This window comes from Vombatus ursinus, unplaced genomic scaffold, assembly GCF_900497805.2.
Source record: "Vombatus ursinus unplaced genomic scaffold, bare-nosed wombat genome assembly UNPS02014830.1, whole genome shotgun sequence".
Lineage (NCBI taxonomy): Eukaryota > Metazoa > Chordata > Mammalia > Diprotodontia > Vombatidae > Vombatus > Vombatus ursinus.
The window spans coordinates 28449951-28471380 of record NW_020954608.1 but is presented as its reverse complement, the minus strand read 5'-3'; the positions used below and the strand labels follow the sequence as shown (position 1 = coordinate 28471380).

At 37.7% G+C, this 21430-nt stretch overlaps 1 protein-coding gene across 5 annotated transcripts in view; it reads right to left on the bottom strand.

The window, feature by feature from the left end:
* BEND7 (BEN domain containing 7) overlaps positions 1 to 15505 on the bottom strand; it is a 143504-nt gene extending 127999 nt beyond the window's left edge. For 3 of the 5 annotated variants that reach the window (XM_027838902.1, XM_027838903.1, XM_027838904.1), the window contains exons 1-2: positions 15118 to 15505; positions 12626 to 12709 (exon numbers count right to left, since the gene is read on the bottom strand). In XM_027838902.1, coding sequence (XP_027694703.1) covers positions 12626 to 12709; positions 15118 to 15178 — 145 coding nt within the window. In that variant the 5' untranslated portion in view covers positions 15179 to 15505. Of the gene's footprint in view, positions 1 to 10607; positions 10681 to 12625; positions 12712 to 15117 lie in introns of those variants that run through there. The other 2 variants (XM_027838906.1, XM_027838905.1) reach the window with 2 other exon arrangements.
* Positions 15506 to 21430: the final 5925 nt, after the last annotated feature.

Here is a 21430-nt window from a genome sequence, read left to right as displayed (position 1 = left end):
GTAACTCAGCAGTGAAAGGATCTGAATAGCATTAGACTGGCACAGAAAGACAGTGGAAGGACTGGAGTGGGTCACTTGATTGGTTTACTCAAAAACTGTATAGTATGGGATATCTAGAGGCAAATAAAATTGGAACCTATTAGGAGCCCTTTGTTGGTGGTAGAAAAATCACATGTAAAAAAAAGCTAAACAGTCAAATGTAGTCAAGTGATATTGGTGTTTATGGCACAAATGCTTATATGTCCTATTTTAAGTTCCACTTTAAATGATTTAAAGAATATCTGGATAGTTTTTTCACTTACTTAACAAATACTGAGCTATGTGCAAAGCATAGTGCTAGGTGCTCCAGGAGAGACAAAGAAATATAATATCAGGTCTATGATCTCCAAGATCTTACAATCTAGGTGAGAAAATATATTGCCTTATGCTACAATTAAGCTGGAGAGAAGAGAAACCTGTTGGTAGGGAAATAAAAAAAAAGAAGAGATGAGGTTGTGACATCTAGTCTGCTTCTTCCCATCAAAAACAACAGTCCCTATGGACCTAGACAGGAAGGTAGAACTGAGCATGGAGAGGGAAAGGGGACCCAAAGGCTGGCATAGCTCTTCTCACCTAAGAAGGCTTATCTGTTGAATGGAACAGCCCCTGGCTAATAAGCCAATAAATTTTGCATGGAGCCCCCATTTACACTGCATAGAACCCTCAGAGTTCTGCTGGACTAATCAATTAAAATGCATAGCTCTTAGGAAAATATTATTGCATATAGTAGGTAGTATCTACAAGTATTAGTCTAATCACAGTTATATCAAGATACAATATAAAAACAATGAAATAATTTATTCTAATTACCTTCTTTATAATAATGCAAATAAAAATTAATTGATTGCTCCAAACATAAAACCTTTCCTAGGAGGAATGCTGTATGTAATTATTCTCCTAACAGGAATGTAGAATTGTTTTAAAAGTTCTAGCTAGACTAGCACATTCACAATTATCTGTTAAAATGAACATGCTAACAATGTATATACATTTCATCCTATAGTAGAAACCATGTCGATACTTTTAGACCTACAAAGTTTGTAATTAAAGGCCAGGAAGAAAAAGAAATAGAACTTACACAAATATTTCATAGAAACATGTAGAAAAAATTCTTCAAAGAAGTGACAATGGATATCATAGAAAAATTACTGATAGTGAATTAAAGATATCGTCTACTATCTTTGCAATATTCTTGTAGTATTTAATAGGCTTTCATTTAACAAAAGATATAATTTTTATCATTTTATCTGGGTAACAGACAACTCAACGTGACTTGATACACTACTTCCCTGTTAAACTGGCTGTGCAGAAAACTTTCTTCAGAATAATACTAACAACAAAAAGGTATAAACTCTCCTTTCTTTAATGAAGTGTTTATTTAAAAATCTATATTAGTGGCAATGTGTGAAAGACCACTATTAAATCCTAATATAGAAGATACTCACTGAATGCCGAATGAAAAAATCTAAGCAATTAAATATGTACACATATAACAATTCCATCTTCAATATTAACATTAATGATGATTACTACAGAAGTAATGTCTCCTTATATAATGCCTTCCTTCCAAGAAGTTAAAAGAACTTTACTGCCTTTGGGTAAAAGGGCACATCAGGAATTGATAGCAGATGATTACATTTTCAATAAATCTAGAAATATTAGGAGTGAGACAGCAATTAGAGTGAAAACTGCACAAGAAGGTACGAGGCATAATGGCATTTTGTGGTAGCAAAGAACTGGAAACAAAGCAGGAACCCATCAGTTGGGGAATGACTGAACAAAAGTAGGTTGTATAAATGTAATGGAACATTAGTGTGCTGCAAGAAAGGCCAAAAATGGTAAATTTGGAGAACTATAGAAAGGTTTGTATGAACCAGTACAAAGTAAAATAAGCAGAATCAAAAGAACAAACTATACAATGACAACAACATAAATGAAAAAAATCACAAAAAAGGAAGCCAAACTCTTAATAACTGAAAAGCCAGTGTTGGTCCCAGAGAATAAAAAATGAAACATCTCTCTCAGCAGGGCAGAGTGACAAGGGGCGATAGAGCACAGGGACAAGGAATGACAAGGCAGAATGTTGTATGCACTGTCAGATGTAAAAAGTGTTTCTGCTGTTTTTGATTGTTTCTTTTTTAGAAGCAAGGGTTCAACAGGAAGGGAGGTGAAGGGGAGTTTTTTCCAGGAATGACTTCAACATAAAGACAAAAGGTATCAATAAAAATATATGCTTTAAGAAAACAAGGGAAAATATTAAGCATGAGTGAAGAAATACACTGGAGATAACGAAAAACTACCAGTGAGGTACAGGAGACACACACTTCTACATAGATTGCAGAGAAAATCTTCCTTTTCCCCAATATATGTAGACTATTCCTTAATGCCACATATGCCTTCACACTACTCCACTATCCTGAGAAAAGTCTGTAGACTCTACAGCATAATTTTCTAATTAATCCTCCAAAAAGAGGAAAAGGCAGGTAGTATTTCTCCAATCCAGCAAATGAGAAAACTCAGGCAGCTGGTTCAAGATAAAACAACTCTGGAAGGAACAGAACTCCTAGTTGAGGGTTCTATAAACCAGGCTATACTGCTGTTAAAATAAAATCAGGTTAAAATTTAAGGGCAAAACTACTAAAAATGCATTCTTATGACAACATTTACTCACTTATATTTCACACAATGCATACCCAGTTACCCATCAAAGTCCCACTAGTAATCGAAAACATTATATATGAACAACATGAATGAGTTAATGTTACCAAAAGAACCTTAACTTTAGCATTTCTTGACTTTTTAGGTTCAAGTTTTTGCCTTAACCTTGCATTTTTTGTTACATTTACATTTATGTGGAGGTATAAAGTCACATTTGAGATATAATTCCATTAAACATACAAGCAACTTCGTGGTCTATTATGTTAGATCAACTTTTTCTGTAAAAATAAATTGTTAAGGATATTATTCCTGGAACAGAATAAATTCTTGGAATTACTGAGTAACTTATGTACTGTACCACTGTTCCAAGAACACATTACTTATTTTATCATGACAAAGTAAAGTTATTAATCTTCTGACTTCCATTTCAACAATGAGAAATGCTGTTAAGATGCACAGACACCTGCATTACATTTCAGCACAACTTTATATCATCCATAAACATTTCTGGTTTGGACATCTCTTCCAAACAAATGCACACAGAATACTGTATGTAGCATTTGATTTTATGAAACTATAAAAGTTCCTTGCTGTTAATTACAAAGACAAATGTCTCATCACACATTTGGTTATCAGATAGTATAATTAGTTTTCTACATTAACCTTTCAAATGCAAAGTCTGATTTTCAAGTATAAAATATTGTAAAATCCTAGAATTAAAATTCTTTACAGTATATTTCCACAAATTTGGGAAAGGATAATATGTAATTCTAAGAAAAACCAATTTTAATGACTCTAATGTATAAGGGTGTTGATTATTAGGAATACTGAATAAGAATCTGATCTACTTAATGATTTTTAAGCTATGATTTTAAAATCTAATATACCATAATATGAGGCTTTGCAGAGGAATTAATACCCAACCATCAACAGAAATATACCCTTTGATCTCTTTTGCTAGTAATGGTGAAGAATTTGCAATAATCCTTTATATTCATTCTCTTAGTCCCCCCACTTTATGTACTTGAAAGATAGCTGACTGGAAGTAGATGTGTAATCTGTAGAAAAGAAGAGAGAATTTCTGTCCAAAGCAAAAAGACTTACATGAAAACTGAAGTTAAAACCTTGACTTAGACTATAAATCCCAAAATGGCAAGGATTGTATCTTACCTAAAGACTATCTCACTCAACACAGTGTGTTCTGAATATAGTAGACGATAAACGTTTGTTGAACTAAAACCATGTTCTAACCAAAAACTAGCCTGGCCTAATGTTATAACATGGTATATTACACTTCAGGTCAACTATTAATAAAAAAGAATTGTCACCAAAAGTGAAGAAATGAAGAAAAAGATATACTTCTGATGAAAGAAAAAATACACAATTGTATGCTAACTATAAGCATCCAATTAAATTTATAAACAGGCAAAGCAAATTTTCATGTCAGGTCATTGCTTGTCGAATTTAGACCTGTCAAAAACCAGTGGGTGGTATTTCAAAATGTCCTATTTCATTCTGCTAAATTTAGATCTAATTTGAACCATACATTCTAGTTAAGTAGTGTCTCTTTCTATTTCTTTCACACTCCTAATCAGGTAATCTTTCCCTCAACTAATATGATGCTTTCCATATTTTCTGCATGATGTTTTACTATGAGATGCCTATCCCATTGTTACAATTTAATTTTATTTTAAACATGATTATAATATTCTCTTCAGTGTATGAAATCTATATTCCCATGTGAACCACATTTTGCTTATAAGCATGAAATTCTCTAGATCTTCTTTGGTATGCTTTTTATATCCTTTATTCTAGTTAAGTTAGAAAAACTTCTTCGGATACCAAGTGAGTACAAGACAATGTCAAAATCAGTTTATAAGTCAGGTAAATACTGTCATAAGCACTACTTTAAAAGTCTATAATGTTTTAAAATGTATAGCCATACTCTGAATAATTACTGGTCATGTACTTTTTCATTTCTGATTCTTCAAATATGCATTTTTCTCCTGAGTATATGTCCTTCATATCCCTTTTGATAAAAACTGTTTTAATCTGTTCCATTTCTGGGCAAATCTCTCAGGTCAACAAATCTGTACTCTGATTTAGATGATCAAAAAGATTTCTTAAATAAAACATAATATAATTTATCTGACTGAAGTTTCCAAAATCTCAATAGTCTCTATTTGTATAGAAATAAGAATGAATTTATAACTAGATTCTTCAAGAGCTAAACAAATGTATTTATTCATTCATTCAACAGTTATTTGGACACTTACATAGATACTATGTTAGACACTCAGAACAAACTGGGGGCAGAAGAAAATTGTTACACAAAGAATCAGAAGCCTAAATTCTTGCCTTGTAGCAGTTTAAAATCTAGCTGGAGAAACAAGATACATATACACACACACACAAAAAAAGGCAACATAAAGTAGTCCACAGCAAGTGCAACATGAATGAGAGACAAGCTATAGGAATTCAGAGGAGGAAAAAAATAACTTCTGGTTAGAATTAAGATCTTTATGAAGTATGTTAAGATTTGAGCTGGTCCTGAAGAGTAGGAAGAATGTTTACAGACAGGGATAAGAAAGGTGGGGGCAGAGAGGCAGGAATAGAAATCAAAACAACAATACCATTGTTACTAGGAAAAGCACAGAAATCTACCATCACCTCATTCCATTCAGGGTCCTCTGATTCCAAATAGTGAGCTGCCAGACCAAAGCACCCATTCCTGGTCACTGTTCTCTGTTCTCATACCAATGTCTTTCAGTCGCATTCTCACCATTTCCCTTTCCTACTTTATCTTTCCCTTCCACAGTGTCCTGGGGAACCCCCATTCTATTGTTAACAAACTACCTTTTATATTGATGTGTGCCCTCCAAATATACAATAACTATTTATTTTGTATTGACTTTGTTTGTACATGTTGTTCCCTGCCCGCCTCCGCAACAGAATATAAGCTCCTTGAAGCCACAGACAGTTTCTTTTTTGTCTTTATCCCCAGAAACTAACACACAATGCCTGGAACACAGAAGGCATTATAAATGCTTATCGAATTAACAGGATTAAATAGTTTGAGAACAGACATGGAAGTGAGAAAGGGCATAGGACTTGTTTGCATTTGTTCTCATCTGGTATATCGCCCTCTATGGGAGAAGGTTGTCATGAGGAAATAGTTGAAGATGAGATTGGTAAGGCAGGTTGGAGGTTGAATGTACAGGGGCCTCAAAGGCCAGGAAAAAGAGTCTGGGCTTTATCCCAGAGATTAAAGGGGAGGAAATGACCAGGAGAATAATTTAGTATTTTAAGGAGATTATACCTCAATCTTACAATAGTTAGAAAAAAGAATAAGCTAGGAAAAAGTCTAGATGTAGAGAAAACAGGTTGGAGGTTATTATTATAATCTAGGTAAAAAATTACAAGAGTATAATAATAAACTAGGGTCATAGGAGTGAGAAGGGAAAGGAGAGAATGTATGTAAGAGATATGATAAAGAAATCGAAACTAAATTTAATGAAGTAAAAAATGATTAGTAAAGAAGTAGAGAAAATGAAGTGAAGACAACATTAAAAGAAAGAGAATGGTAGCTAAAAGAGACAGGAGAGTAAAGAGAGAAAGTATAGTTATTGATTTTTAACTATATTAATACAGTGGGTTAGTCACAATCCACCCTCCCACTATCAATTTTTTTAGTTGTCATGTAAGTACTTTGGTTAGCATAGCAACATTTGATGCTTCTCTTCATCATTAAACAAAAAACCTTGTTTCTTCAAGAAAATCTCTAAAATTTGACTCAACAAATAATTTTCTAATTGTCTCTAAAACCCATCTATAAGTCTCTCATCTGACTTGAACGTGGCATAAATAATCAAAACATTTTCAAATGTTAGAGCAGTAAGTAGTTTCAAGACTTTATGCTGTTTAGTGTATTAGCCTAGTATCAAACATTTAAACTAAAATTCTGTGTGAGAACACATTCTATTTAAAGTTTACATTCTCGTTCTAAGTAGTATTAGTTGGCTCATTAAAATATCCAGAGACTTGTTTCAGCATTCTTTGCTACTTAACCTAGATCTCTCTTCCTTGACACTAGGTTACACTATAATAATAACACCTAAAATTCATGTGGTTCCTTAAGGCTTACAAAGAACTTTTATACATATTATCTCATTTGGTACTTAAAACAGAATTATGAAGTAGGAACCAGTATTTTTACCTCCATTTTACAGATGAGAAAACTGAGATTTAGAGAAGTTAACTGGCTAATCCACAGTTAATAGAAGTAGGAAGTATCATAGACAGAATTCAAACCCAAGCCTCTCCACTACATAATTCTGCTTCTCGTGTTCATAGCCCCTGTACTTCTGCCTATGCTCTTCTTACCATTTCCTCCCACCCCTCTCCCCCTTCTCTATGCCTATTCAAATTTGACCTATCTTTCTTTTTTAATTTTTAAACATATTTTATTTGTTTCATTAAATATTTCCTAATTATGTTTTTTAAATGTCTTAACATTCATTTTTGAAAATTTTGAGTTCCAAGTTCTCTCCCTCCCACATGCCCCTTCTCACCCCTTGAGAGGGCAACTAATATATCTATATACATGTGAAATTATTTATGCAAAACATATTTCCATCTTAGCCATGTCGCAAAACAGAATATATACCAAAGGGAAAAAAAAACCCAGGAAAAATAAAGTAAGTACGCTTCAATTTGCACTCAGAGTTCATCAGTTCTCTCTCTGGAGCTGGATAGCATTTTTCATTATGGGTCCTTTGGAATTGTCCTGGATCACTGTCTTGATCAGAACAGCTAAGTCTTTCACAGTTGATCATCCTTTCAATATTGCTGTTACTGTGTTCAATGTTCTCCTGGTCTCACTTCACTTTGCATCACTTCATATAAGCCTTCCCAGGTTTTTCTGAAAACATCCTGCTCATCATTTCTTATATCACAATAATATTGTCACAACCATATGCCACAACTTGTTTAGCCACTCCCCCAATATCTGATGGACATCCTATCTTTCCTGTCTTTGAGGGTCCTATCTTTCAAGGTCCATTTTGGATCTCACCTCTCCCTTGAAGTCCATAAGATCACTAGGCTTTCCTTTCTCTGAATTGCTAAAGAACTTAATACCTACATTACTCATTTTGGCATTTATCTATACTATTTAATTAATCACAGAATACTTTGCCATATGGACAGCCAGGTGGTGCACTGGATAGACTGCAGGACCTAGAGTCAGGAAGACTTATCTTCTTAAGTTTAAATCTGGCCTCAGACACTTAACTTAGCTGTATGACCCGGGGCAAGTCCCTTAACCCTGTTTGCCTCAGTTCTTCATCTGTAAAATGAGCTGGAGAAGGAAAATGGCAAACCACTCCATGATCTATCCCCCAAAAAAACCCAAATAGGGTCACAAATAGTTGGATACAACTGGAACAACATAACAGCCTTGCCTTACATCATTATTTTAATTGCTACTTGAGTTCCTATAGGTCCCAATTAGATTATAAGCTTTATTTTGTGTCCAAACACACAGACACAGACTCGTAAAAAATCTCTGTATAAAAGAGTAGAAGGAATAGATGAAACCTTTGTATAAAGAAGTAAGACAAGGTGGAGGACGTTTCAGTATTTCTTACATCACCAAACTTATATCAGTTATATCTCATAACCTTTTTATCAGATATACAACACCATCTTTAATTGGTGCTAATACAACTGAAATAGTTCATTCTGTTAAAGGAGGCAGTATTTCAGGAGATATTTCATACTTGTTTTGGATTCATACTTGTCTTTTCTCACAGAACTTTTCTGCATGAGTGTTCAAATCGTTGGAACTATTTACAGAATTTGAAAGTCTACATAGTCTAATATGGTTCAAAACTTAAGAAAAACATCAAAACACTTGGCCAAACAATGTTTTATCTGATCCAGGAAGAAAACTAACTGAATTTCCTCTCCATGAAAGATGCTAGTAAAGAGCTTATACAATTTTTTGGAAGCATATTTGATTTGAGAACTTCTTCCAAAGCATGGAACAAGTCTGTTTTTTTTTTTAACTTCAATCTCATCAATGTGAAGTATACTATCTTACAAACTGGCATATAACATTAAGTTGAGGGTCCATGTTTCAGTTCTAAGTATTGAATAAAAGTGCTATAACTGTCCTTCTGGTACCTTTAATAATAAACTCCTTTTGAGTTCACTGAATTTCAAGCTAACTAATGTCACAGTCACGCTTCAGTAAATTGTATAGCAAATACTACTTAAATATATATTTTGAGAAGTGTCGACATAAACTGCAAAGATGTATTTTCTTATCAACAACAGAATTTTTAATTAACCTGTGGGTGCTGTCAATAACTACTCACAAATGTTTTAGAAATATTAATTTTATAATCACTTCTTCCTTTACTACTTTATTTTATTACTCTAGCTACCACAAAGTCAAGATATTCGTTGAGAAACACATCTTACTTTCCTCAAAGTAAGCAAGATTTGAGAAATATCACTTAGTATACTTTGATACTACTAAAAGCATAAACTCTTTTGCCCTTGACAGAAAAGGCCTTATTTAACAATAACTTCAATTATGCATTCTAAAACTCATCTCTCTTTTCATATACTTTATCTTCATGGGTTCTGGCTGTAGAAAAGGAAATCAGTGATGTCATCTTTAAGAGTTTTCATTTTATTTCATTCTATATACTGGTTACATTAGCCTCCTTTCATGCTCCTCAATCTATATGCCTCTAGTCTGTCATACCCAAAATAAATAGGCACTTGACAGTGTCATTACTATTTTCCAAATACACAGAAAAAAAGCCCACTTCTTTGGAGAATAACTAAATCAAGGACATCATGTTCCCTTTTTTATGATAAATGCTGATTTTACACTAAAAAGCTAGTCCTTCATTTCAAAAGACTGAATAAGGCAGTACTTAAAAAAGAATTCCAACTGTTTAAATTTAGGGGTACTGAAAAACTACAATCCAAAAATATTCTGGTTGTAGGTCACAAAATTTCATTTGATTGTGAACTGGCTGAAATTCCTTGAGGTTGAAACTTTTACCTTAGGTAGGTAGTTCTTTTAAGAAAGGTAAACCGATGCTGATAGCTATGTTCACCATAGAAATACTGCCTCCTTTAACAGAATGAACTATTTCAGTTGTATTAGCACCAATTAAAGATGGTGTTGTATATCTGATAAAAAGGTTATGAGATATAACTGATATAAGTTTGGTGATGTAAGAAATACTGAAATGTCCTCCACCTTGTCTTACTTCTTTATACAAAGGTTTCATCTATTCCTTCTCCTCTTTTATACAGAGATTTTTTACGAGTCTGTGTCTGTGCGTTTGGACACAAAATAAAGGCTACCTAAGCAAGAACTATACTTTCTTACCTTAAGTTGTTGTGCTGTTGTTTTGGAAAGGAAGGTTTGCTCAATTACATGCTAACCTTAGTCCCAACTAGTCTGGGCTTATCCAGCAGGACTGCTAACCAGTCCTAACTTGAACTCTAGACTTCCATTTGCACCCATCCGCTCTCCCCAATTCAAGTGGTAATACTTTCCAGTATTTTTTTTTCACTTGTTCCTTTCCACATGTTATTTCTTTACAGTTCTGCATTAACCTTTCCCTTTAGGGTTGTGACTAGAACATTCATAGCATGCACATGAAAGCTAGAAAAAGCAAAGCCTAAAGCAGACTTTGATGGCCCAGGACTACTCTACTTTCTATCCCACTGCTTTAGGCTGCCATGTAAAAACTCAATTATTGTATAAATGACTAGGACCCACAAAATATCTGCGAGTCAATATACAATAATTTTAAGATCTACAGGTACAATATTTGTACCAAAAATGATAAATGAAGAATGGAAATTTTTTTCCTACCTACCCATCTGTCATGCAGCTCTTGTTTGAAGGACAGTCAGAGATGTTGCTTTTGTTCTACTTGTCCTTTAGGTGAGCTGGGAATGAGGATGGTAAGAGGAAAGCACAGTTGTTCTTTCTGATCAAAAACTCTGAAGTATGTAACACTATTGACCACTCTCACCTTCTTGAAGTCCTTCTCTTGGTTTCAATGCTTCTCCACCTACCTCTTTAGCTATTCTCCTTCCATCTCTTCTATAGCTTCCCTTCCTCCTTCTCCCTCTCCTTCCCTCCTCTAAATGTAGATTTCCCTCTGACTCTGTCCTACATCCTCCTCTCCCCTCTTTTTTCATACTCTTACTCACTCTCATGCTTCAACTATTACTTCTAGATAGATAATTCCTAAATCCATTCTTCTAGTCCTGATCTCTTCCCTGACCTCAAGACACTCATTTCCCACTACCTACTTGCCACCTCCAACTTCATGTACAACTAGCAGCTCAAGTTCTACCAGTATAAAACCGAATCCATTGTTAAAAAAACAAAAACAAAAAAAACTCGTTCTTCTTTCTAATTTCCCCATTTCTGTTAAAAGTAAAACAGTTTTCTCAGTCACCCAGATTCAAAAACTCAGTCACGTTTGACAATTTTCTCTCTCTTGCTCATCTCTGCCATTCTTCAACTAACCAGTCCTACACTTCTTTTATGATTTTACCTCCACAATCTCTCTCCAACCCATTTTTTCCCCTCCATTTCTATGGCCATCAGCCTCTCTTGAAACTCTCTCCAAAGCATCAGCCCGCTTACAAACTGGCCTCAGTTCTTTCTCCATTCAAATCCATCCTACACATTGTCATCGAATTAATTTTTCTAATGCACAGCTCTATTCAATTACTTCCCTGCTCAAAAACCTTCTACTCCTTATCAAATAAAACCCAAACTCCTTGTCATGACATTTAAGGCCCTCCTCAATTCTGAACCAACCTTTGAACTATTCTCTACCTTTCTACTCTCATCCCACTTTAGCCCCCTGTGTATGGTACTTTATTCCTTTGCCAAACTAGATTGCACACTATTCTTGATATCATCCTATCTTCTCCCACCTTTCTTTGTACCATTCTTTATGTCTGCAATGTACTATCCCCCTATCTCCACTTAATGAAATCCTACCCTTCTGTCAAGGCTCATCTCAAATGTCACCACTCCCGTGACTTGCCTGACAGACATTATGTGTCCCTCTTCTGAATTCTATTAGTATTTTGTTTATTCCTCACCTACAATGTTATAACTGATTTGTATAATAATTGTGTACATGTTTATTTTCCCTTAGTATGCTGAAAGCTTTTTAAGATGGACCATGTTATGTATCCTGTATGGCAGTACCCTCGTACATAACTGGAACTCAATAAATGGTTAGCTTGAAATGAATACAAAATACATGAAATGATGAGCCCCTTGGTGATAACTAGTACTATCAAGAGATAGTTAAGCAAGCAATACTTCTGTTTTCCTCAAACTTTTAAAACTGTAGATTTAATTTAATTTTGTCATGGCAGGATTAGCCACCAGGCTACAGAGGTGAAGGGACATTACAATATGACAGCACATTAATCCTCTATCCCACCCAAGGCAGAAGCAAAACCAAACAAATAGCAGCTTCCTGGAAATTGAATTTCTGTTATCCAGATGTCAAAGATGTAATACCCCAATTACACAAACTATTGCCAGTGAAGCATGCCAGCAAATATGCAATGTAAATGGGGTGAGCACAGAGCTACAAAACTGCACAGTCAGCATCTGGCTGTGTGAGTGAGTGATAATTAGCACTGTGTGTAGACACTAATAAACATTTATGTCTGAAATTACAACTTTTAGCAATGTTAATAAGGGATATATTGGCAATCTGTAAAATAAAAGGTCTTGAAAAGAATGTCATACATTAAGCAATGGCAGACATTTCCCGTTCTTGCACAATCTTTTTTTTTTCCTAATTGCAAATGGCCACACTGTTTTGCTCAGAAATTAATCGACGTAAGAACCTACCTAAAAAAATGGGTTGTGTCTCTTTGGCCTCTCCATTAACATCATTGCTGAAGTCAGAAACCTTATATATCTCATGGTGATAATCTAGAAGAGAAACAACCAAAAATTAGAATTCTAATGACATGGAAGATATAAAAAGGCATTGAACTCTAGGCTTTATTACATATGGTATTAAAACTCTACAGTTTAATTTGTAATTGTAATTTTTAAAAATCAAATTAACCACAGAATATAAACTCTATAGCAGCACCCAAGAACTTTATCAGTATTTTTGAAACTGTACAAAACAGAAATATTTCACAGATTTTTGAGAATAGCTTTGCCTGACTTATGTCAGATTTTACTGACAAGTATGTCAACATAAAAGTCCAGACATTTTTCTGAAGCTCAGCAAGTAAATTCCAAATCAAGAGGGAAAGTGTGCTGTATCCCAGATCATATAAGTCTTTTACACTTAACTTTACACCTAAATTTGTATAGGTCATATTAATATTAATTCCCAATATTTAGCTACAACACACTTGATTTTAACAGTTAATACTGAAAAATACTGAGAATTAAAAGCAGTCTAAAAGGAAGCCCATATGAAAAATACTAATTTGTTGTTTTAAATAGAGTAGAATTTGAATAAAGAAGCCAGGGTCTCATCTTTCACACAAGGGTATCTTTTGCATTCAGCTACTGCACTTTAATATGCAGTGGCTTATTTTCTGAAAATGCACCTGCATAGCAGAGAAAAGAATCGGACTCAAAATTTGTTAGAAACTTGCTATGTCAGTCCAACTTAAAAATACAGTATTTCACTAGCCTCTCTGTAGAAACTCATGTGGTTTTGATATAGTTCCTACAAATTGCGATCACCTAAATATCTGCCTTAAATAAGTTTCTTTTTCCATTCATGCCTTTTGGGGGCCTTGGACGTTACAGACCAATACCTACACAACTATTCTCATTTTCAAGATACAGTAATAAGTTATCTGAGGTTAGAAAAACTAAAGTAACACATATTCTTGTATGAATCAAGCAAAAAAAAAAGGCAGGTTATATACGGAGAAACTTTTAAAAGTTCAAGTAACTGAGCAATCAACTCTGTTGAGCAATGTTATAAAGAATCAAAAAGAACCTAATATTTTGAAATAGGCACAGTGACTGAAAACCCCTTTCACCAACTTCTATCCACTTGTTCAACTATTTAAATCAATTTAAATGGGAAGAAGAAAACATATAATCAATTGAATTTTCAAACAAACTAAAAGTAGGCTTTATTTGCTCCACACTAACATTTAGCTTAGCTGGGGTTTAATTAGAAAAAACCCTGTTATTTGCAAATAGCCCTCTACTTTTCATTAGTATGTATGATGACTTTTTAAAAATTGCTAAAACAATTGGTTTGCTCCCACCCCTAATAGCCCATAAAACAGCAGAGGAAAAACAGACTGGTTCTGGGTGTCTGTGCTTAAATTTAAGATTAATTCAAAAAGGTTTAAGGAAAAAAGATGTTCTGAACCCTCAAAATATAAATGTAACATTACACTGTACTAATCACCTGCTTTGAATTTAACAAGGCACAAGGTAGTTAACAGATATATCTTACATTTTTGCCTTGGGCTTTAATTCTTCTCAGGCTTTTCTAAGTCAAATTAGAAAAATTAAAATTCTAAGAAGTAACTCATCCTGAAAAGCGTTTCCTTGTCCTACTACCATCTCCCCTCCAAACAACCTAAACCCAAGCAGCTGAGATATACACTTGTTAAATTATTGAGAGATTTGATGGAATTTTTAAAAATGGATTTTTACCAGATGCATAATTCTTTTTAAAACACCTTTTCCTAAACCAATAATACAACCAAACAAGTTAGACAGAAACAAATTTTCGTTGTGCATGATCATTGTTTTTCCTCAGAACTGGAAAAAAAAATTAAACACCACAACTGGGGGAGGAGGGGGAAATTTGGCCGCAAGGGCAGGAATCATTAGTCCAGATTTCTGTACACCACTAAAATGGAATAGCAAACACCTCACTTCCCAAACCTGGTCACAGTAGTGGAATGCACAAGAAGGCTCTTTGCTCCCTAAGTGTCATTGTTTGCTAATTTCCTGATTTGCTTTTTGGGCTGTTTACGTTCAATAACATCCTGCCTCCCCCCCTTCACAATACAACTTTATTTTGTGTACAGCGGTCTCGCCGCCAAACATCAACATTGCCCCCCCCATCAAAATGCCCCCGCTTTAGAGCGGGTTCTTTTAAAAAAAATAAAAATAAAACCCATTTTTAAAGATACAGTTACTGACTTGAAAACATACAATTGCACTGACAACAACAGAGGGTGAAGGAAATGACAAGGGAGGGGGCGAGAGAGACTAGGAGAGCGCCGGTGGCTGGGGAGATGTTTACACCCCGGTGAAGTCCCTTCTCCCGGGCTCTGACACCCACCGAGAGAAGCCCCCTAGCCTGTCCCCACATCTGTCTCTCTCTTTTCTTCTCTTCTTACCTTGGTTCACCAGTTTGAAGCTTTGGGATTTCCTGCTTCTTTTCCTCTCGGAGAACTCCATGGTGCTCGGGAGAAGGAAGGAGGAAGGGAATGTAGCAGGGGAGAGAGAGAGGAGAGACAGAGAGAGGGAGGAACGGGGGGAGGGAGAGGAGGTGGAGAAGAAGGAGGAGGAGGTGGATGAGGAGGCGGCGGCGGCGGCTCTTGTCACCCGGCCTCAGCAGCAGCCGCCGCCAGGAGGACCAAGGTCCGTCTCTCGAATCAGCCGGAATGATAATTGTAAGAATAATTTAAACCAACCCAATAAATCCGGCCCCCCGGGCGCTTTCGGACCCGGGCGTGGGCGGGGCTGGAGGCTTCCCCGGGAGAAGTTACCACTTTGCTCTCGCCCCCCAGCCCCGCACCCCGGCCCCCGGCCCGAAGAAAAGGCGAGGAAGCCGCCGAGCCCGGGCCCCGCCGCCCTCCGCCACAACTTTCGGCTGGGGCCGGACTTGGCCCGGGGCTGGCTCGGGGCTGGCCCCGGGAGCAGAGGGCTGGGAAGGGGGCGGGCAGGCGCCGGGCGCTTTTTCCTGCTCCTTCCCCGCGAGGTGGCGGCGGCGGCGGCGCGAGGGCGGCGATGGGCCGGGAGGAGGCGGCGGCGGCGGAGCTGGGGGAGCCGGGTCAGAGGCGCTCGCCACCCCCCCCCCCCCCCCCCCCCCCGGGGGGGGCGGGGGGAAGGAGAGGAAGGAGCGGAGGAGGGAGCGCCCTCGCTGCCTGGGACCCCGGTGCCACCTGCTGGGGGGAGCCAGCCCTCGCACCGGCGCCCCGGGCCGCCCCCCTCCCCGCCTCCGCCATCCCCTTGGGGGCCGAGCTGAGGGAGCCAGCCGAGCCCGCCGGCCGCTCCCCGGGCTCGGCCCCAGGCCCCACGCCATCCCGAGGAGGCGGAGGCCGCGCAGGCAGACGGACCCACGGACTGACCGACGGACTGGGCAGCTTCCTGGGAGCCGCGGCCGCCGCGCGCTCGCGCTCTCGGCCCGCGCTCGCGCCCTCCCGCTGCCCCCCCCCCCCCCCGCGGCGCCCCCCCCCCCCCCCGGGCCCTGGGCTCGCCCGGGAGGGGGGGGGGGCTCCCTCCTCCCAGCTTTGGAGAGCGCTGCCCAGGTCACCCCCCCGCCCCGCCTGGGAGCTCTCTGGGGAGCCTCCCCCCTCGGGCAGGATCCTGCTTGTTCTTTCTTTTTCCTTCGAGACTCTGAGTCTTGTGGGGTCCACCCCTCTTATCTGCTTCAGTCCCGGGGAGGGTGGTGTGCCCCGTTACCCCCAAACCGCCTCCCACTCTCAAATTCCTGAACCAAGGAGCCCCTATTTTAAGCAGCTGTTAGAGGTAAACTCTCCTGTCCACAAATACTTCATATGAAATGAGCCAACGCTATTGAGAAGAGCATTGACAACTGAGCCCCCAAAATAGACTACATTTCTCGTAGGGGTGGCCCCGGAATTTAGAGAATACATGTGGATTGAGGGTCGCCTTGAGAAAACTTGTCATCCCTGAGGTTCTGCGTTAGCTGTCTCTGTTGCCTCTTTAAGGACGAAATCCCTAAGGCAAATGCAAAAGACTGGCGTAATGATATCAAAATAAAAGGAATAAACAATAAGCATTTCATTAGACTTATTATGGGCATCTCTAAAGAGCACAGAGCACATCAAGGACACAGTTTGTTTCTTCTTCATAACGTCCTCTGGGAGAGAGGGAAAAAATAATTGTATACCTCCTGGGATGTGCAGCACTAGAGTGAGAGCCACAATAGTACTGGTGGTTATAAGACCTTTGGAGCTGGAGTCAAAGAACCTGTATTTAAATTCTGTCTCTGTCACTTATTCCCTGTGCAATGTTGGAAAATGCAATCTAATGAATCAAATAAATGTTTATGAAGTAGCTACTACGTGCCAGGCGCTGCAGACACAATTAATAAAAAGATAATTCTTGCCCTCAGTGAGCTCACAATCTAAAGAAAAAAGACCACACAAAAGGAGACCGGAAAGGGGTGAAGGTGGTTAGTGGGGAGAAGTTGGAACCACAGTTTCCTCTTCTGTAAAAGGTAGGGTTGGACCAGATGACTTCTGAGGTACTTTCTAGATCCATGATGATTTTGCATGAGGCTTTTAGGTGGAGGAATAGTTGGGCTACAGTACAAGATGTCCCAAAAGACTGAGTGCAATTTTAAATTGCACTCAGTCTTTGGGGACACTAGGTATGATAAATTCCCGATCACCTTAAAGGCTAGTGAGGATTGGAAGACATGGTGAATGGTAACAGCACGGTATTTCACCATGGACCCTATCCAATGAGACTATACCAGTGGTGTCAAACCCATATAGAAGCTTATAAAAAAAATCCCTACTGGTTGCATATTGACTTAGGAAACCACATTTAATGTTATCTATGTTCTATTGTATTTTTATTTATTTTGTTCAATATTTCCCAATTGCGTTTTCATCTAATTCTCTTCTAGACACTCAGGAGTGTTGATCTGTGTTTGATACCTGCTCTACACTGATTGACAGTTGCCGGTGTTTCAGGTTCTTTCTTCCCTGCTTTAGTGGATTACCATAGCAGAATTGCTAGTCCTGTGGCCAGACTACTGGTGATCACTGTCTCTGCACTTAAGTAGGCTGATTTTTAGTAAACAGGCACTAACACATCATTAAAGGCATGTTTTGTGAATACTTTGGAAGTAGAGCAGAGATCAATTATAAGCCACTATGATTTAATAAATGACAATTCCCACCAAACTAACCTTAATTCATTTTTTTGTTTTTTGTTTTGTGAGGCAGTCTGGGTTAAGTGACTTGCCCAGGGTTTCACAGCTAGTAAGTGTCAAGCATCTAAGGTCACATTTGAACTCAGGTACTCCTGACTCCAGGCTGGTGCTCTATCCACTTCACCACCTAGCTGCCCCTCCTTAGTTCATTTTTGATAGGACTATTAAATTTATACAGAAGAGGAATTCTGTAGGCATCATATACTCATATTTCCATGAGGTATTTAAGTGAGAGAACCTTTCACAGTTGGGATAAATCTGAAGTTCTATACTTGGAATAAAAATTACTTGTACAAATAAAGGAAGGGAGAGGTATGACTAGATAATACATATAAAAATGAGCTGTGGGGTTTAGTGGACTTTCAGCTCAATATGAGTTTACAGCGCCCCCCCCCCCCAAAAGCTTATAGAATCTGAAATTGCATTAAGAAAAGCTTATTCTGTAGAACAGGGGTGCTAAACCTGGAGTCTGTGAACTTGTCTTTTTAACATTTTGTAACTATATTTCAATGCAATTGGTTTCATTTGTATTTTATTTTATGCTTTCAAAAACATTCTGAAAAAGGGTCCCTAGGCTTCAGCAGACTGCCAATAGGACTATGATATAAAAAAAGGTTGCAAACCTCTAGTCTAGAATGAAGAGAGGTTATATCCTCCCCACACTTCCTGTTTCAGTTCAAAAAGCATTTATTAGGCATCTATTATGTAGATGGTACTGTGCTGGGTGCTAGGAATATGAACACAAAATATTGTACCTGCTTTCAAAGTTTCTATGTTACTAGGAGAAAACAATATGTACACAGATAAATGAATACAAAATAAGTATAAAATAAATTATTTTGGGAGGAGCACTACCTGTTGAATCAGGAATGACCTCTTCTAGGAGGCTGTGCTTGAGCAAAACCTTGAGGGGAACTGGCTTCTAAGAGGAACAGCTAGGTGGCAATGAACAAAGCACTGAGTTTGAAATCAGGAAGACTTATCTTCATGAGTTCAAATGTGGCTTCAGATACCAGCTATGTGACCCTGGGCAAGTCACTTCACTCTATTACCTCAGTTTCCTCATCTGTAAAATGAGCTGGAAAAAGAAATGGCAAACTACTCCAGTAGCTTTGCCAAGAAAACCAGAAGAGTTGGACATGACTGAAATAACTAAACAACAAAAGTTTCTAAGAGTGGTAGCATAGAGGAAGAGGCACCAGACACAGCCTGACAGAGGTGGGAGAGGAAATGTCATCAGACTACATATGGGGATGTTTTCAGGTTCTGAGCACCATTTAGGAATGTAGGACAAAGCTAGGGCTCATCCGTAGAAGGGAAATCGATATGATAAGAAAATTCAAGACTTGGTGTAGACTAAAGAACCTGGAGATATGGTTAGCCTGGAGAAGATACAATATATGCAAGATACAACAGTAATCTTTAGGTACCTAAAGGGCTGTCGTATAGAAGGGGTACTCAATTTATGTTTTGCTCAAGAGGGCAGTTAAGAGTGAAGAATTTCAAAGAGGAAATTTTAGGTTCACTAGAAGGCCAAAATTCCTAACAATTACAGCCATCCAAAAATTGAATTGAACTACCTTGGAATGTAGTGAATTCACTGTTCCTGGAGTTCTTGTTTGTGAGTGTAGTATCAGGCCTTCAACCCTTCAAACCAAATCCATACATTACTAAATCTATTCTTGTCTTTCCTGTGTTTTCTTTCCTCTACTCTCCCTATTTCCTCTCTGACCAACCTAAATTGAAAGTCAGAAGTCTTAGTATTCAACTTTGTCTTTCTAAAGGTTTTAAAAATCTTTGACCAAAACAAAACTGAGAAACAGACCGACTAAAGAACATTTAGGAACTTTAATGCCTGTGAATATAAAATGAGGTTTTATTACACTTAAACTATGATGAAATCATTGAATTTTTCATACCAAGAAGCAAAACCCTAGGGAAGCTATTAACAAATTAGCACTTTCAGTTCAAGTGGGAATATGAATTCCATTTACCATAGAGAATAGTGTATGTGTAGTTAAGAATAAAAGCCAGATGGAATGGTTTGGATAATTCAGTTGGATTTTCTTTGAATCTCTTGCCTGACATGAGACCCAGGACTAGAATATGACTCAGGAAGGAAATACCTTATTCAAAAGTATTATCTGTGGACATTATTCTGAAAAGGTAGACCACAGACTCTGGATCATGTCAATATCCATATCAAATCAACAAATAATTATTGAAAAATCACCTTGTATAATACCCTATGCTTTTTTAAAAATAATGTATATACTTTTGGTTTTGGCAGGAAAAATGATTTTAATCGGAAGGACTTTAAAATGAAAAAGAAGGGGGAAGGAGAAAATAATCCTATGTATATCCACCAAGATAAATATCACAGAGAATAAGTACAATGTAATAATAATAAGTAGCATTTGTAGTAACTCACGTTCATGTAGTGTTTTAAAATTTTCAAAGTGCCCAATAGGGGCAGTTAGATGGTACAGTGGATAGAGCACTGGCCCAGGAGGCAGCAGGACCTTGGTTCAAATCTGGTCTCAGACTTGATACTCATTAATTGTGTGACCCTGGGCAAGTCACTTAACCAAAATTGCCCCCCCCAAAAAAAACAAACACAAAGTGCCCAATGTATTACCTCAGTTGATCTTCACAACAACCCTGGTATGTATTTGCTATCCCCATTTTACAGATGAGGAAGCTGAGGCTCAGATAAGTTAAATGACTTATGCAGGGTCATATAGCTAGAAAGTACCTGAGATAATTTCTAAATCCAGGTGTCTAGTGACACCTAGAAGTTTATAGGAGGCAAAATCCAATGAAGTAAAGCACCAATAATTAATTCAATGGCCTCAGGTTTCTATACATAAATGTACAAAATGGTCCTAATGTAAGAAGGCAAATATGATGTCATAGATATCACTGAAACTTGAACTTATGAAGTTAATTTTTTTTAACTCAAGTATAAGACTTTATCTTCAGTCCTATTAAATTTTATCTTCCTAGATTCAAGTCAGTGCTCTAGTTCTTTAAGGATTTTTTTGGATACTGATATTGTCATCCAATAGTCCACTTTCTCACTTTTTTCTCATCTGTGAATTTGACAAACATGCCATCTCTACCTATATCTGAGTCAGTGATACAAATGTTAAATAGCTCAGAGCCAAGTACAGATCCCAACGGTACTCTACTGGAGACCTCCTTCCAAGTCTGCATCAAACCATAGAGGACTGCTTGGTGTCTGGTGACATAAATAATTCCAAATCTTCCTAATTGTATTTTCACATAGCCCAAATCTCTCCATCTTTTATTAAAACAGATCAAAAGCCTGGCAGAGAAGCATGGTATAATAGTAATGAGGAATTTCAATTATTTGGACATCTGATGGAGTTCTTCATGCCAAAAGCAGAGCAGCTAATAATTTCTTGCCTTTCTTTAATGATCACTTTATCTTCCAAAAAGTGGAAAAAACCACACAAGGAAATTATATTCTGGTTCTGATTCCAAACCATAAGGAGGAT